General features: G+C 38.2%; 1 protein-coding gene across 1 annotated transcript in view; it reads right to left on the bottom strand.

Annotated features, from left to right (window-relative positions):
* Nucleotides 1-18,656, bottom strand: part of WWTR1 (WW domain containing transcription regulator 1) — a 64,935-nt gene that overhangs the window by 10,882 nt on the left and 35,397 nt on the right. Inside the window, exons 2-3 of the mRNA XM_057421866.1 lie at nt 16,175-16,311; nt 1,185-1,384 (exon numbers count right to left, since the gene is read on the bottom strand). Coding sequence (XP_057277849.1) covers nt 1,185-1,384; nt 16,175-16,311 — 337 coding nt within the window. The remainder of the gene's footprint in view (nt 1-1,184; nt 1,385-16,174; nt 16,312-18,656) is intronic.

The following is an 18,656-nucleotide window of genomic DNA, read 5'->3' as shown; positions in this document are numbered from 1 at the left end:
CGACTTCAGCCTGGGGGAGAGAAGGCTTAGCAGAATTTCTTCCATGTATATAAATACCCAAAGAGAGGGTGCAAAGAGGAAGGGGAGGGACTCTTCGTGGTGGTGCCCAGTGACAGGACCAGAGGTCAAACAGACACACAGGAGGTTCCCTCTGAACATTAGGAAACACTTTGTCACTGTGAGGATGACCAAGCACTTGCACAGGCTGCCCGGCAAGGTGTGGGGTCACTGTCCTTGGAAGTGACCCCATGGAAGCCATCTAGACATGGTCCTGGGCAACCAGCTCTGGGTGAACCTGCTTGAGCTTGTACCGGATGACCTTCAGAGGACCCTTCCAACCTCAACCAGTCTGTAATTCCGTGAATATTACCATTTTTAAAGGTACTTAGAACTGTAGCATTTACAAGGCCACCAATAATGGTGCTGTTCTTGATAAAAATGTACTTTGTTCACACTGTTCCTGAGAGAAATAGGTTATTTTTTTTTTTTTTCCTCTAAGGAAGCTGATAAATATGCCATGCAAAACACAACATCACTAGTAGAGTTGTCTGTAACAGAAGAAATGTAATTGCTAAAACTTTTTAATTCTGTAAGGCAGTGTAAGGGAAGTTACATACCTGTTTTGCATAATAAAAGTCCTAATATAGATCTGAAACTTTAGAACAATAAACAATACATCCACAAAGAATCATCCCTGGCAAATCTTCAAGTCAGAGGTGTCCATGTAAGATGTGAATGAAGTTTTATTTTAATCCTAAAACAATGGGTGTAAGTTACAGAGGTGGGATGAGACTCAGGAACAACTTTAGATGTTCTGACTTCATCTTCAGTGAAGCATGAGCATGGTCTCCTATGCAAACCAAGTTAAACTGCAAATTAATCTGTGATAGTTGCTTTAGATTTATAAACAGATGCAGACCAGAATTTGGTCCTTACACTACTTTTATAGGTGAAAGGAAAGACACCAATCTTTAACTCCTGACAGATGACCATTTTTTGTTCTGTTCAATGTTATTTTAAACAAAAAAAAAGAAATGTTCTATTTATATTAGCTTTTTTGTTACCCTTACCTAAAACAGTGGTTAATCTTGACAAAGTTACAGAGCTACTAATTGTATCTGGTAAAAATTTGGATGCATTGAACTAAAGGCTCTTGAACAAAATAAGAGTATCTTTGGCATTACCTGTCGCAGTAACTCCTCCTGACGCATCCTAATTCGCTCCCTCTCCATCTGGATTCGCTGGAGCCTCAACTTCTGCTGCTGCTGTTGCTGTGTGGTCAGTGCACTAGGCATGTTCAAAAGCCCTGGCTGTGGAGTCTGGGGAGGACGACTCTGCTGTGACATGGCTGTGCTGGATGTTATTTGGTGCTGGTGATTCATGACTGTGGGAGAAAAAGTAAATCATGGCTGGTTAAGTAGAACTGTACTTTAACAAAGGGCCTAGGACATATACTACTCCTTTACAGTATAGAGTCATTAGAATTACTGTATTTCAAATGACTGAGATGACTACTTCATCTGGCAAGATCTGGTACTAGTAAATGATTAGTAAATGATTTTTCATATTTCATATGTGTATAAAACATGAAAGCTTTTAATACAGCAAGTATTTATATTCATCCTGGTACGTTCAAATACTTACCTAATGATACGTAGTAAATGACATGCAAGCTTTTTTAATTGAAAATTCCCCTACAGATATGTACCTATAATATGGCTGGTCTCCTGTTCCAAGGAACAAGGGATAGGACAAGAGCAAACAGCCTCAAGCAGTGCCAGGAAAGGTTTAGACTGGATATTAGGAACAATTCCTTCCCCCAGAGGGTGATCAGGCCTTAGAACAGGCTGCCCAAGGCAGCAGTGGCATCACCGTCCCTGGAAGTGTTCACAAACTGTGTAAATGAGGCTCTCAGTGACATAGTTTAGTAGTGGTCTTGGTAGTGCTGGGGGAACAGTTGCACTCGATGATCTTAAAGGTCTTTTCTAACCTGGCTGATTCTATGATTCTGTGCTAGCCAGCTTTCTGCCAAATCAGGTACTGTCTTGTCTTTGCATCTGGAGTAACACAGTTTCTCTGGCATCAGGCCAGCATAAAAACTTTGCCCTGCTGTGTTTGACAGAAATATTTACATGTGCTCACATCAGATCTAAATTAGCTTTTTCCTTCTGGATGCTCCAGTATCACACAGGCCCAGCATGTAAAGACTGTGGAACCATTTGAGAGTACAGCTGCGTATTATTTTAGCTTTGAGGCAAATCTAGCTCAAAAAATAATTCCAGTTTAAAAGCAGTCCTGCAGTAATATAAGCTTTTCACAGGTTCAGCTTATGTGTGGTCCACAAATAGCTGTATCTACACAAATGACATCATGCTTTCACATGTTCCCATTTATCACCTCCTTCCACACCCAGCTGCTGGTTCCTGCCCACATGCTATCCCTTCACTGAGCTGGCAAAAGCATTTTTGTGGCAACACAGCAAACTAAAAATTGTCTGGGGATTAAAAAAAGGTATTTTCTGGCTAGATCAGTTCCCAGCAAAAGTAACTGGGTAGCCATGAAACTGCTTATATGCATCCAATGTAGGAGTCCAGGGGAAAAATAATCTGGCTGCAGGAAAGCCAGACCAAAGCCAGCACTGACCAGTGATGTTTCAGTGGTACAATCCCAGAAAGGTTAGCATGCTGCAGTGCTGAGAGGGGAAAAGTAGGAATGAGAGGTAGGGGCAGAAATGAAACCTCTTTCATAATGGGAAAACAATATATGGACCACATTTTAAGATTCAGTGAATCTAGCCTTAATCACATTAAGTAAGAAATATTTAAGTACAATTATATAAATTCTAGCAGTGTAATTCTGGTTTTAAAATTGCCAAAACCATAAGCACTTAGGTGCGACTTTTAACTCTTTTCATATGCATAAGTATGCACTTAGATTTCTGGCATGTTAATAGTTGAGTGAATAGAGCCACCATGCTAAGAATCCAGGCTGGCTGAAGAATTATCATAATATAGTAAATTCTCCACAAGAAAATGGCTTTCATCTAAGCAGCAAGTACAAATGATAGAACTGGGCAAAGTTAAGTAAAGATCAGTAACCTGCACAGTGTGTCTAGGATACACTCAGGGCTAGGGCATGAGTTCTAGTACTGCTTGTCATGGTTATTTGTTGCCTTTGCTATATAAAACTCATAGAATCATGGAATGGTTTGTGTTGAAAGGGACCTCAAAGATCATCCAGTTCCACCCCCCTGCCACTGGGAAGGGACACTTTCCACTAGAGCAGGCTGCTCAAAGCCCCATCCAACCTGGCCTTGAACACTTCCAGGGATGGGGCAGCCACAGCTTCTCTGGACAAGCTGTGCCAGTGCCTCACCACCCTCATAGTGAAGAACTTCTTCCTAATGGCTAATCTAAATCTACCCTCTTCCAGTTTAAAACTGTCCCCCCTTGTCCTATTCCTGCACGCCCCTGTGAAAGTCCCTCTCTAGCTTTCTTGTAGGCCCCCCCTAGGTACTGGAAGCTGCCCTAAGATCTGGAGCCTACTCTTCTGCAGGCTGAACAACCCCATCTCTCTCAGACTCTCAAAAATGCCATTCTTCTTCATCAGCTGATCTGTACACATGTATCAACGGCTGAAATTATACATGCAAGAAGATAAAGACAACATGAAAACACTGAGAAATACTTCTCCCTGGGCTATGGCCTCTAATAACCTTCTAAGTAATTTCTTCTTACGGGACAGACAGAATATTTTGGTCCAATGAACTCCGTATCTTGCAGTTAATTATTTTTCTTTCAAGCAATCCGATCCATTGTTACATAGCATCAAGAACCTACAGGAAGCTCTGTACAATGAGTAAACATTCCCACACTTTGACATTAGTATAGAAATTATATCACTCTACATCTCCGACAATTCAAATATGCCTTATAAGCATGTCTTCTAAGAAACAACAACAACAAAAACCATTCTACTGCCAAAAATGTTATTTGCATCATATGGATTTGGTAAAGCTATAGCTGTAGAAAAGTTTTACAAGTTTCAGTACAGCAGATGCACAGAAGGCAATAGAATAACCAAAAGCCATCCTTATCCAATTTTACCACCTGCATTATTTGGCTCAGCTCCTCTTTCAGTGACTGCCTTTCTCCTCAGAGGTTTGTAGGTCTAAATCTCTGAACAAAGGTCCACAGAAAAACTGATTTGTTCAAAATTACCATTAATTGGAATGGCTTTTAAAGAACCTCACAGAGACAAACTTACTTAAGATCATTTGAACATACTGACACCACAATTTTCTCCAGCATACAATGCTTCAAGAAACAATGGAATTCAGGTAACTCTCCGTTCAGTTTGAATACCAGACACCTACTTTCATAGCAGCCCAAACTGGACAGACTCGGAAATATTAAGTGTAAGTAGTCATGTGTCTGTGCTTTCAAACAAGTACAGATAGTTTTATCAAGGTACCTGGATAGGGCATGTTTATGATAAAGTCTATCTTAAACCAGAGCATTAAATCCATAGGGTGATAAATTTTCCTTTTTTAATATCATTCAAAACTAGTTTATAAAAACACAGATGCTGAGGCCCAGGTTTTGATCCTACCAACTGCGTAACAGCATCATTCCATTTGATATTCTGAAGTGCAATCACAACATGCCCCATAAGGAAATTTAGGACATATGTGGTCTACTATTGTGAAGTCAAGTTTAGTTTTTGGGCATGTGCATGCATACATATAATGGACATTAAGTTAATCTAACCTAACTCAAAACAGTTAGGAAATAAAAATAGTATAAAACATGAGACTGTTTGGCTTTTTTTATATATATATCTATATATCTATGTATCTATTATAGAAAACAAAATGAAACCAAAACCTGGGACATTTTGCAGCACTTCCCACAACAACTGCTATATTCAGCTGCTCTAAAAGTATATCCTGTGGGTCAAAATGTTACATGTACAGTAATGAAACAGCTGACTCTGGGAAGTAGCTGAAGAGTAATTAAATCACTGCAGATTTGCAAGTACTCTTCTGCATTGGTTCCACTGAAAGGTACTGAAATTATTATGAGCAAACCTTCAGTTCATGTGTTAAGTTTTAGGACTTTTCTGTACTAGCAGTGCACATGTTCTGGTATTTGGAGAGTGCCACTAACAGTCACTGCTACTTTCCTCAGCACAGTGCCATTCAGTGATTTGGACTGAGTAACTCCATGCAGTTTGTGCACTAGCTAACACCCACGGGCACAGATAAATCACTCATAGGTATTGCATTTCCCTGTTTGCTCAGTTCCCTGTCACCCTCCTCACTGTGCAGGAAACAAGCTGATTCATTGACTTCACACTGACAGAAATTCTTGAGCTTGAGTGTGTGTGTGAACATGCACACATGCTTTCTTGCCTGAGACTGAGGCACCACACTAAGCAACACCTTCTCCAGGGGTTCAGGGCTGTGCTAGACAAGACAATACTCTGCAAACACGGTATCAACAATATAAAGATCTCCCTTTGTATACAGAACTGATCACAGAAGATAAACATGAGAAAATGGTGGAATGATTTTATTATCTCACTGGGAAAGTGAGATTTACCAAAAGTAATACAGATGTAGCAAATATACTACAAAGACAATAATTTATGAGTTAATCTTACACACATGAATAATCCCTGACTCAAGACAGGAAACATTCATAGGAAGCATGACTGTGGCTCTCAGAAAAACAATGTAACTGACAGCAAAATGTCTTCCAAGTAACAGGGAAAAATTTAACTGAAACATCCAGGAAAATCATAGAATAGTTAGGGTTGGAAAGGACCTTAAGATCATCTAGTTCCAACCCCCTTGCCATGGGTAGGGACACCTCACACTAAACCATGCCAGCCAAGGCTTTGTCCACCCTGGCCCTGAACACCAACCAGGGATGGAGCATTCACAACCTCCCTGGACAACCTATTCCAGTGCCTCACCACCCTAACAGGAAAGAATTTCTTCCTTATATCCAATCTAAACTTCCCCTGTTTAAGTTTTAACCCATTACCCCTTGTCCTGTCATTACAGTCCCTAAAGAATAGTCCATCCCCAGCATCCCTATAGCCCCCCTTCAGATACTGGAAGGCTGCTATGAGGTCTCCACACAGCCTTCTCTTCTTCAGGCTGAACAGCCCCAACTTTCTCAGCCTATCTTCACATGGGAGGTGCTCCAGTCCCCTGAACATCCTCGTGGCCCTTCTCTGGACTTGTTCCAACAGTTCCATGTCCTTTTTATGTTGAGGACACCAGAACTGCACACAATACTCCAGGTGAGGTCTCACAAGCACAGAACAGAGGGGCAGGATCACCTCCTTCGACCTGCTGGTCACGCTCCTTCTGATGAACCTAATGAACAAAACAGTAAGAGCCAGTAGTGGCTGAGCAAATATATGAGCTTCAGCTGAAAGAGCTGTGAATTAACAAGAGACAGGCTGATTGAAAACGTAGTTGAGGTAAGCACAGGAAGATAGTAGTGAAAATTCCCTGATCAAAAGACTGATCAATTCCCAAATCAAAAGACTGATGAACAGAGCCACTTTAAAATTTCTGGTGTCAGAGATACCCTTGGGTATCTCATAGTGTTGTGTAAGTGTACTGACTGTTGGAACCAGTCATTTTCAGTAAAAAAGTCTGTAATTGCACAAGCAAGGCCAGAACTTCTGATATTAAGCAATTCAAAAACACTGGATAGGCTCCCGATTTACCCAAGACAAAAGATCTTCCTGTTCATGGTGCTAAGAATAGCATCCAGCACTGATATCCTCCAGGTAAGCCAGCAGTGAAATACAGTGAGTTTTCAAAGTATTAACTATATGGTTTGTTCAGAGTGCAGATTAGTTTTATTACTTAGGCTAATCAGTCTTAGCTGCATCGAACAGGCATGGATCAGTCCTGTGCTACACCCAGTCCCAGTTAGAGGCAGCTTTATTACCTGTAGGTGGTGCAAATCCCACACTAATAAACCCTTCTGGACTCGTGGAAGAGATGCAGACATAACTAAACCATAAATAAACTAAATCTTTGTTTATACTTGAAAATCATTACTTAACATATGCACACAAAAATGACACTGTACAAATCTGTACAAGTTAAAACACATTAAAATATCCTAGACAGGGCAATTCCAGAAGTAAGTCTCAGTAGAGTATCTGATTCTTGCTATTATCAACCTCTAGTTCGTATATTGATTGGTTACAAAGTGTGCTTTTACAGGCAATTACCTGCATCTTTCTAGACATTTTCTTTACAGAATTAACACCATTAAAACCTGTGGTCACATTTGTCTCCCGTATAATTGTGCCACTTAAAATTATTTTCCTTTTTTTTTCTCTACCCTCCTCCCCCTCCATGTTTTCCAGGCACAAAACTCTAGGTGGGTTTTATCCTGAAACACTATCTACTTGGACACAAATGAGCATCCATACAGAATTCCAGTCTCCTCAAAATAAGAGTAGAAGAGTATGACAATATAGTTATTGCAGGACCAAGTCTTCTCAGTGCTTTTTCATTTTCCACTGAGTTCTTCAAACAATAAGAAAACAAAAAACCCCCCAAACAGTAAGCTGCTTTTCTTAAGGACAGAGGATTATCTTAAGGATAATGATATGCATGTGGAAAACAGAAAAATATACTACGTGGAATACCTTTAAGCATGTTTGAAGGCTCTGATATTGTCTAGATTTCATATAATAGTGAATCTTTAAATACAGTAGTTGGAATGAAAAGAATCCCAACAATGGAAAAATTAGCCCTCTGGTATATCCAGAAGCTTAGTTTGCGAAAAGTGTTCTACCTAACTGCTTTTCCTGGAACTAGTCAACTGAACCAGAGCTGGACTCCTGTCTGAGCAGTTCAGGAACACTGGTTTTGAATATTGCTAATAACTCTTCGTAAGGTTTGAATGAGCCCAGTGAAGTCAAAGGAAAGTCCTGGGTCAACTCCAGTGAGCAACTTAACAATACAGTGACATTCTACAAATCTCTATTCCTTATGATATAATCATATGGCACATTTATCATGCTATTTATGCAATTTTATTAACGTCTGCTATTATTTATATTTGAATTCTCAATTTTTATTTGAATGCTATGCAGAACATAATGGAGTTTGGGTTAAAAAAGTAAAACCTACAGTTCATGCCCCAACTACACTACCCAGTATGAATATTGATTTCAGTACAATGACACTTATCTAATGAATCAGTGATGCTTCAACAGATCACAGCCTTTAGGCCTGTGATCTGAGGAGTCTTAGGACCTCTGGACTGTTTTTGAGAGGTCAAAAGGTAACTAAGGATAATCAGCTGGTCTTCAGAAAGCTTAAATTCAGTAGGCAGGGTTTGGCACTCCCGTGTAACATTTCTAAGGTTCTGCAAAGGAAATCGGATATAATACAGCAGGTGAAAAATATTCACCATTACAGCAGACAGACTCGGGCTGGACTTGAATTCAATTCTCTTGAGGAAAAATAAATTTATTTTGCAAAACAAAGTAAGTCTCTTCAATAAACAGACATTACACAATTTTCCAGCTTGAATGAAGGCAAGTAAAAACATGGAGCCAGGTTCCAAACATGGATTGTGTGGTTACACTTTCACTGCAGTCCATGGAATTACAACTATTTAGTTCACATCTCAAATCAGACCTATGTAATCTTCTATTGCCAGTTAGATGGGGGAAAAAAAATTGCTTTTGTTTGCTTTTGAATTAATAATGATATTCTAGTGAATTAGGTTTTCTGACATTGCAGGAGACCTTTCTGTTGATGACTTTCCTAGATATATACTAAGCAAGGATTGTTCTGCAGGCAAGAGACTGCAAGTTGCAGAAGTCAAAACAGGCAAGTGTAAATTGTTTCTAATGTTTCGAACTGATTGTACCAACTTTTATTATTTTAGTGTCAGAAGTTTCTGGATGCAACTGTGGATCTTTTTCTCTACTCTGTTTATAGGCAGTCCAGAGCCTAATTCATATGAACTGGCCAGCATACATGAACTGGCCAGCATCAGGTGTCACGCAACACAGTCTGATGAAAAACAAATGTCTATAGAGTTGTTTTTTCTTAAAAAACAAAAAAAAAAGAACAAACCCAGCCATGTTACAATTTTGACTTAGTCACGACATTGTGAAGAAAAAAGTCTAGGTTCCCCTCCTTTTCTCTCTTCGCTTCTGCCAACAAAGAACTGCTTGTTTCATTTATTTCCCAGAAACAGCATTAGCCTTCCAACAAGGTCAGCAAAAAATGCTGCTTTTCAGTTCTGGCGCATTTTGTTCCAAAAATCTGTAAAGTATTAAACCAAAAAGTTGTACTATCCCAGTGCACAGAGACTCCTTTATTCAGATTTCTGGGCTGAAAATAGCTATACAGAAATTTCTCAACAGTTTCAACTGTTAAGTTCTGTGATGTTCACTTTTAACTAATCTTTCCTGTCTTCAATGACTCAAGCTTAAAAAAAAACCCAAATGACCAACCTGCAGGTGCAGCATCAAAGCTACAGTTTAGCAGGAAGTTATTTAAAAGATTAGAGATTTACTTTGTAAGCACTGTAAATCAGTAACAACAAATAAGTGAGGGCTGTTTGGTGAGACAGCTTTAAAGCTAGTGACCAATTACAGATTATGATTATTATTTTAAATATTTATTAAATTATTTTTATTTTTGTTTCAGGCAATCTTAAGCTTTTGCATTTCATTCACTTTGAAACTATGGAAAATGACACTCCATTCTTGCACTGGCGCATGTTTGGATTACTAACCTTGAAGGGAAACGCTTAGACAAACAGGAACTTCTTTTGTGTTAAAATTAAAAATTACCAGACTTTGAAACAATACCAACACCTCTTCTGAGCACATAAACCTTTAACATTTCAGATTTACTAGGCAGACAGTTTCTGTTGTCCTTTGAGATATCTGTATATAATTTACCAGATACTGGAGTCAATTCCTGTTAGTTACTGGGACTATTAGCTACTGTCTTTAAAACATAAAAAAAAAAAAAACCAAAAAACAAAACCAAAAAAACCCCTCCATCTAAAATCTGCCTGATAAATTACTTCTTAGAGGTTTTAATTGCAAATGACAAAAAATGACCCCATCCCACCCACGTTCTTTTCCAGAGCTGTGTCATAACTCTCATTCCCACAGAACATGCAAGTACTCCACAATGCTTTCAGCTCTCCTCTACGTATTATTTCACTAACCAGAAGCAAGCACCAAAATTATTCACACTAACCACAAAAGAACTGTGTCCACTTCTTCCAGGATGTCCAGTAATTAAAAATGACCTGGAATAGGAAGCCTTTCCACTGTGCAGGTGGTGTGAGGTCATGGGCTACACTGTGGGAAAAACACGTTCCTCTCACTGTGACATGTATGTAGCCAAATTTCCAGGCAATGCAAACTAAGCCTTGCAAAATCTAGACCATTTCATGTATGTTAGTTATCACTAAAATACATACCGACTGTTTTTAAACGCTGTGGGAGTTTCTGTGTTATCTCCAGAGCCTCAGTTTGACACAGTAACCAAAACTGCATTTTATCATCCTCAAACAATGGTAGCTACTCCTCTTTTATCATGGCAGGATATGGAAACTTTGGTTCATGTGTTTATTGCTCTTAGACAGGATTATTGCATTGTTTTATTGGTTGGATTTCCTGGCTGATTAAGAAAAATGAAAGCAGACGCAAAGTGTCATAACTCCCAGTTGTATCCAGACCCAATTAAATACCGTTAGCAATGCAGTAGAAAGCTAAACTTTTTGAATTCACAGACAAATTTCTGTAACAGTTGCCAGAGTAAAAGGCTCTTCAAGTTAAATTCTATTGTGTAATATATGTCTTTCACCTTAGAGAACCAGCGTATTTATTCCTGTTTGTACCACTTGGGTCATGCCTGCTGGTAGACCTTGATGAAGTAGGTTTCTAAGGTTAAGAATATCTTTCTCTTCTTCAGTAGAGAAAAACAAATAAAAATCAAATAGTTCTTCATCTGGGATTTGACACAGTACGTTAATATGGTTGAACTCTCAGGATCCATGCATACACTAAACAAATTAATATTGGGCTTTCCACTGTTTTATGCCTGAATTGCTTTATAGAAATAAATATTACCAGCTTCTACCACAGATGTGCCATGATTTATTTTTCTTATACTCTGCATTTACACATGATCTGATCAGGTGAAAGTGCAACCAAAAGTATATTTAATATCCTTCTCGCTCTGCCAGAAATTTTTCTCTGTTCTTAAGAGTATATTCCACATTCCGAAACTCCACCACCCCATGTTGATGATACATCATTCATTTTCCTTATGGTGCCAGTCTCCTACTTGATGAAAGCGTGAGAACTGCACCAGGACCCCCTAAGGTGGCACAGAGATTTTTCAAGACCGGACTGCATAAAGCCCTGAGCACCTGGTCTGATCTCACAGCTGACTCTGCTTTGAGCTACAGGTTCGGTTAGAGATCTCTCAGGGCTGCTTCCCACCTGAATTATTCTGTGATGTCTACAGCCTTAAGTTCTGCCATTCCCCAACCCTCAAGCATGTGTGGAAACTCATCCAGCTTCTTACCTCAGGACAGGCACCTTTACCTCTGCAAGCTCAAAACATTATTTACCTTAAGGCAGCTGTTCCTCAATTCAGTACATCTGAATGAGTTCAGTTTCTTATAATACCCCCTTGGAGGACACCACTAGCAGATAAAAAAGCAGCAGCCTGTAAATAAATTAAAACAATGTCTTCTAGATGCTGATAGAGTATGGAACACTGGAAACCTCAGGAATTTTAACACCAAACATTTTTATGATTGTTTTTCCTGATTATATACATACTGGTAAGTTCATCTTGACAGAACCTGAGAGAACACATAGTTACAAGGTATTATGTCAGTGTTCAGAATTAAGAGTGATCTGGGTATATTTTCTGAAGACAAGATTAGCTGGGCCAATAGACACTACTCAAGAAGATGCTAATTTATCAGTTACAAAACCAGGTTACCAACCATCATCATAAAACAGCCCAGGTTAGAAGGGACCTTGAAAGATCATCTTGTCAAACTTATATGCAAAATAATAGATTATAAGGGAATAACCAAAGAGGGCAGGAGAAGATGACTCAGCTCTAATGCATAAGGGATCTACACAAGCATCTTTCTGCTTGTCTCTTTGCTTCACTCCTTATCACTTCTTCCTGAACAGCCAGCTCATACATAATTGCAGCTTTTAAAAGCCTTTTCTCCCATCAATCACATCTCCATGCAAAGCCTGACAAGTCACACAAGTTCTGTTGTGTACCAGAAGTGGAAAACGCATTGTGGTAAACCCAGGTATGTATGTCTGTTATTGCTGGTGCTGGACTGTCCACTGTGAAGAGAGTCAAAGATGACAGTGGTAGCCAAGCACTAGGAAGTATTAGGGGCGTCCAGCCTGGTTGGACTTCACTGAGTTTTGAGAGATCAAACACACATTTAAACCACATTTTCTAGACAAATAAATTGAAAGCCCCTATCCACACCCAAATAAACTCAAAGGCATTTTGCAAAGTGGCAGAATGACCAAAACTCTCAAACCACCAAACTCTGGACACTACCTAACACACAGCCCAGTCACTCACAGAGGACCTAGAATAACTGTGCCTTGCAGTCTGCGATTGGTATTTGTCCTAAGGACTAAATTCTACAAACAACTGTACCACAGAGCCTATTCTTTTTGTATAAGGAACTTCTGCGTATAAATTCAAGCTAATTTATACAGAAGAGATAAATAGTATGAGAGGGGCTTATTATTTTATGTCAAAATAAGTTGCAAACTGTTAAACTTGAAAAACATCTAAATGAAGACCAGATTGTGCTAACCAAATGGATGAAGAGCACAATCACAAAAGAAATCTTTTAAAACAGTCTGAAAGAAGGATGAAAATAACAATGGTTTTGAGTGTTGCATAATGTGGAATAAAGACTACAAACCAAGCAGTATTTAATTAAAAATTGTTGCAAAAGAAATTTTTATAAGGTTCTGATTTTTTTCCCCTAAGTCTTGCTACACATAGCCAAAAACTACCCTCCAGCATCTTCTTACACCAGTGATTGCCATTAAAGCAGAATAGCTTCCCAAGCTTGGACTTTGGCACTCCCAGAGAACAATTCAGTCATTTAAGTCAGAGAGTAGTTTGACCATTAGCTTAGCTGCACTGCAACTGCTCTCCTTCCTTTCATTCACACAAAGTCCATGGAGCCTGGTCTCCTAATTCAGGGACCTAGGTTAGATGTCTAAAATAAGGGTGTACAAACACCCTTCCTCCCACATACAGTCTTTGTTTCTACCACATTAACAGAATTGACTTGTAACAGCTGAAAAAGACTCTTTCAGAATGGGCAGGAAAAGAGTACATGTGCAGATTCAGCACCAAAGTAAATAGGATTTAAGAAGTACTTATAAAGATGGAAGAAATACAGTGCTGAGGTTATGAGAAAACCAGTATGTGTATCTCATAAATAGACACCATAAAACCACAGCAGGAAAAAGGTAGAAAAATACAAAGGATTTTTTAAAGTATGTCCAGTAATTTCAATCAACTTTCACTATATGCTTCTCTATGTCTCAGGCACAGTCATACTGTGAATTGGTATCATTTAGTCACACTCTGTGCTTTTGATAGAATGTTTGTAAGTGCCTTTGTACACTTCCAGCAAATACTGTTGAAAGGAGTTTATAAAGCAAATCAACAAGCTGTACAGAACAGACCGTATTTTCCATCTCTTCAGAAGAAGCATAGCAAGGAAAACACATGTGTTAGTAATTAGAAGTGCAGACTAGTATGCAGACCTGGAATACTTGAATCCTTTTAAGTGGCACATCTTCAAAAGAAAAACTACTTCTAATTCCTACAGTACCAAAAAACTCCAAGGCAAAAGAGAAATGCACAGACTTCATTTGCTAAAAAGTTACAAAATTATGTCCAGAAGAGTGGCTTAACTGGGTATCCAATTTCTATTTCCCCCTGATGTCTCTAAGATGTTGGCACAATCGCTTCTGGCTTGGAGGTCAGACTGCTAGACCAACAAACTGCTCACTTCAGTGTCTGAGACCCAAGAAGGCAGGTTCAGAAGTAACACTGTTAGCATCACAGAAGAGCAGAAAGACCTTGCCTTTTGACCAAGTTAATTTCAAAATAGAGACATTCTGTTTCAGTACTGGAAAATGCACTCACATGTATTTTAAACTGTCACACGAAGTATTCAGAGGCTACCGTATTCTGTTTAGATTCTTGCAATTTTCTGTGTGTATATATATGTGCACATATATAAAAAACAGTTTCTAAATTAAATCTTTTTAAATATATCTTTTAATAAAATAGGTCACCTTGGTGTGTTCAAAAAGGTAGATTGGAATATCAGGGACTGTGATGATGAATTTAATAGTATGGTGCTCAAAATGCTACTAAGCTGTGCAAACATATTTGCTTGTCCCAAAGTGTCACGGTATGCTTTTCAAAAGCCACCAGAATGAGGAAAACCCCACCAAAACATATTGACAAAATACTTTCTTAATTAAATAAATATGAACGCTGTGGAAATATTTACATACTATTTCTAGTGGGCAAATGTTTAGGGAATTCAGTCACAGATCTGAACCATGCCAAGCACTGTATAAATATCTACCAAAAAGTGGAACTTCATCTATAACTGCAAAGGTTACTGAATGAAATACAGTCTGAAATACAGTTTGAAATACAGTTAGATCTGTTTGATGTAACAGATTTTGAAGTCTTTGGAAATGCCCCTGTTGGGCACTTGAAGTCCCTTCAAGACTCTTAATTAGGTGTATGCTTCTATTTCTAACCCTCTGTATCCTGAGAAAGACCCTCCTCTAAAATTCACTATAAAAGTATTTCAGTACAGGATTTGGTTTTTATTCACTTCTGCTGACAAACTGGGGGAAAAAGCTTGCTGTACACTGTCCTGATTTATGGTACCTCCTTTATTTTATCATTGTAGAGAATGTAAGAGATGTAAACATAAGATGAGGAGTTGGTATGAGCAATAAACCCCACTGTCCTATTGGCCATTTCAGAACTGCTATGAACAGATTGACCTAAACGCAGCCGCGGTCGGAAGTAATGTGCACAGAGCAATTGTTAGCTTTACCATGTAGTATAAAACAATGCAGTTACAACCTAACCTTTCAAATTTTAGCACAGTTTTCTTGGTAGGTGAAGGGACAGCCCTGATGAACCACACTGCAAATGAATAAACATGAAATCATGAGACAAATGTATCAAAAATTAACCTGGACAAGAATCAGGCCTGTGTTTTTAAAACTACGTATTTGATAGTTCTGTGATCTCAAGCCTGTAAACTGACCTATTTGTTCCTCATTTTATGGAGTGGTGGAACAGTTAAAGCAGCAGATATTAGGAATTATTTGTAATTCTTGATTACACATGAGAATTTTTTCTTCCATTTTTCTTCATGTTTTCTTTAAAATTGTCAGTGTTTTCACCACTTTATTTTCTCTAGGGTTCATACCTAGCAAAATCAGACAAATGAAAACTAAATTAAAGCTCCAAGTGCTAAACAGGTACAGTGACAAAACCACACTGTTTATAGAAAGTCTTCAGGTAGTTCAGACTGCAAAACAGACTTTTTAGTATTTTGCAGATAGTTTCCAGTGCAAAACCTAATTATGCAAAAAAACCCAAACCAAAAGCCTACCATCATAAACGAGCAAGCAAACCAGATACAACCTCTGATCTGAATAAACACAGATTATCTATCAGCACACTGTACAGTCAGCTTTGAAAATTATGCAGTGGGTTTGTGGAGGCTTTATACCACCTCTGAATGAAAAAGCACAGGAAGACCTTATTTTATTGTTAATACTACATTAAAAAATTGTCAGGAAGACTCTAAAATATAATGTGAGGCATGTTAGAATTTCACCTCAAACAGTATGAATTCACTTGCTGCAAATTCCACAGAGGGAAAAATAAGAAAAGAAAGTGGAGAACATACTGGTAGGTCTCACAGCAGAATCAGAGCTAAGCAAAAAATACTTTGGGAAACAAATTAGTAAAAGGTGTCTCTCCTTGCTCTTTTTATTTTCACCACAGAGATGACATGCAGAGATGACTCACCAAGATTTGGCTGAGACATTGCCATAGATCTCTGTGGTACTGGTGTGGAAGTAGCTGCATGATGGTGGCCCATGTGGTTCAACGGTTGGTTCATAGTTTTTCGAGGATCTTGCCATGTTGTAATTTTCTCTATGTGACTGAAAAAGAAAAGATAAAACACAAGCTTAACACAAAATAACCAAGTATGTTATATTCATAGCTTGGCATAAAGTCACGAAAGTCCTATTTGCTTCTCTTATGCCATGGTTTTCCACTCTTCTGATCTCACTCTACGTGAAATTATGAATCATTGTAATTTATTATTCTGATCTTCTGTCCCTGCCATTTTAACTTTTTTATGTACTACTGTTGAATAGCTACTATTACTTGAACAATGCATGAATTCTATTATGATACTAAAAATCTGTGATACACACTCATCTTCCAGACTATTTAATTATCCACTGTAAACCCTCATATACTTATATTAGTCTGAAATCAATGGAGTAGTACATAAATCTGCATGAGATTTTACACAAAGATAAAGTGTGATCTCTGTATAACATTTTAACACAGAATACAGTAGTAAAAGAACTATGGTTTTGTTGCAACTGATTGTTTTTGCTGAAATGCATCAGTTTTGAAAGAAACTTATTAGGACAAGGATTTTAAGGATCAGCATGTAAATTCTATTTGAAGCAAGAAAAGAAAGAGGAACTATCTTAAAGCAATCAATAGTCTGGTATCTATCTAGGGACTGCCTGGTTCTGTCTCCAGCATTCACCCAGCTGAATAAGCAGGCTACTGATTACTGGCTGGACTTTGATGGGTTTTTCCTCAATTTGTTTTTTGTTAGAAAAAGTATAAAGAGGTAAGTCTTTAAGAAGAACATGTAAAGAATAAAAATTTAAGCATTCTCTGTCTGGAAAACTATTGCAGTACAACTTTCATAAAAGCATGGTCTAACATCATCTTTACTGAACACAAACCCATCACAGCTTTCACCTACATTACTAGCACTGCCATTACTGCTATAAGCACTCCACACCTTCAGGCTCAGTTGATCAGCTGCACCGCTTCACATGCAAGTTCCCATCTATTATGATGTTACCACATCCAAACTCTTTTTAGTAGGCCTCTTGTATTACCAAAAAAACGTGAATTACAAGCAGGAGTAAAAACCAGACAAAAACGCCAACCTGAACCATTTTTCAGTTCTTTAAAAAACTGAAAGTCTTTGTAGAAATTTTCTTTTCCTAATATTTTACATTTAATGTACACTTCCAAAACTGTAACTGAAGATCACGCTTTCACTTCAATGCTTGTCTAAGACTCATCCTTTAAGCTTTCAAGTTGCCTCCTTTCTTCACAGCTTCTAGAATATCTGTTATTATTCATAGTGAAACCACCCTCCATTGCTTCTCCCTAGCACTAAGGCACCCTCACTGAAAACCTTTATTATATTTTAGCTTTCATTCTTTTTACCCATACTTTTCAAATCTAAGAATTCTTGTACCCAGTTCAGTTAAATGATCTTTTTCCAAAATTAAAAAATGTTATCCTGAATGAAAGATGCTGCTAGAACAATAATTTGGGCAATGTTTTCTGTTAAGTCCTAAAGGAGATGAAAAACTGTTTCACTGTTTTGGTTTTTTGGCATTTTAATTCAAATAAAGAAGCTACACTTACATGAAAGCTGTAAATTTTGGAATATCAACATGCAATACAAAAGATTTTTTTGCCCAGGCAGTGTGAAACATGTTTGTAAACATGAGTTTTAGTGATGTAATTAATACTGTCTTGATGAAGCTTATGTAAAAACATTTCTCACTTTACAATGCTGGTTTGGGTTTTTGGTTTGGGTTTTGTTTGTTTGAGGTTTTTTGTTGTTTTGGGGGGTTTTATAAAAACACTGTAAAATTTAAGCAGAAAGCTTAAAATTAAATTAGACTTTTTTCCCTGTAATGTTACTCTCTTAAAAAATGAAAGCACAAATACCTGTTAGGAAAACTTAAAGCACAAGTTAAAGTATTTATGAAATCAGTTGTATTAAGCAATCTGTAACTTGTTTGAATATATTCCTCACTCTAACTACAAACCCAAAACCTTCCACTAGAACTGTCAATTATGTATGGCAAGTGATAACCAGAAGTGCTCTTAACAAAAAGCCACACTAGAATACCAAAATGGTCAACTTCAAAATTCTGTTGTGTTATCAAAGTTCTTTTCAGCAGGAAGCTCTCCATAGCTGTGGACAAAGGGAACTCCACACCACCCACCATCTCTGTGTGAAACTTATCTCAAAATACAGTTTGATGTTCATGTTGTTTTGCTGGTGCCAGGACATGTCCTATGAGGAATGGCTGAGGACTCTGGGTTTGTCTCATTTGGAGAAAAAGAGGCTGAGGGACAACCTTGACCTCATTGCTCTCTACAGCTTCCAGAGAGGGGGACATGGAGAGGGAGGTGCTGAGCTCTTCTTCCCGGTACCAAAGGACTGGAT

Source organism: Pezoporus wallicus, unplaced genomic scaffold, assembly GCF_028554395.1.
Source record: "Pezoporus wallicus isolate ANWC-B61680 ecotype Strahan unplaced genomic scaffold, APGP_CSIRO_Pwel_v1 scaffold_7402, whole genome shotgun sequence".
Taxonomy (NCBI): domain Eukaryota; kingdom Metazoa; phylum Chordata; class Aves; order Psittaciformes; family Psittacidae; genus Pezoporus; species Pezoporus wallicus.
The sequence above is the reverse complement of the archived record's forward strand: the minus strand, read 5'-3'. Positions and strand labels throughout refer to the sequence as shown.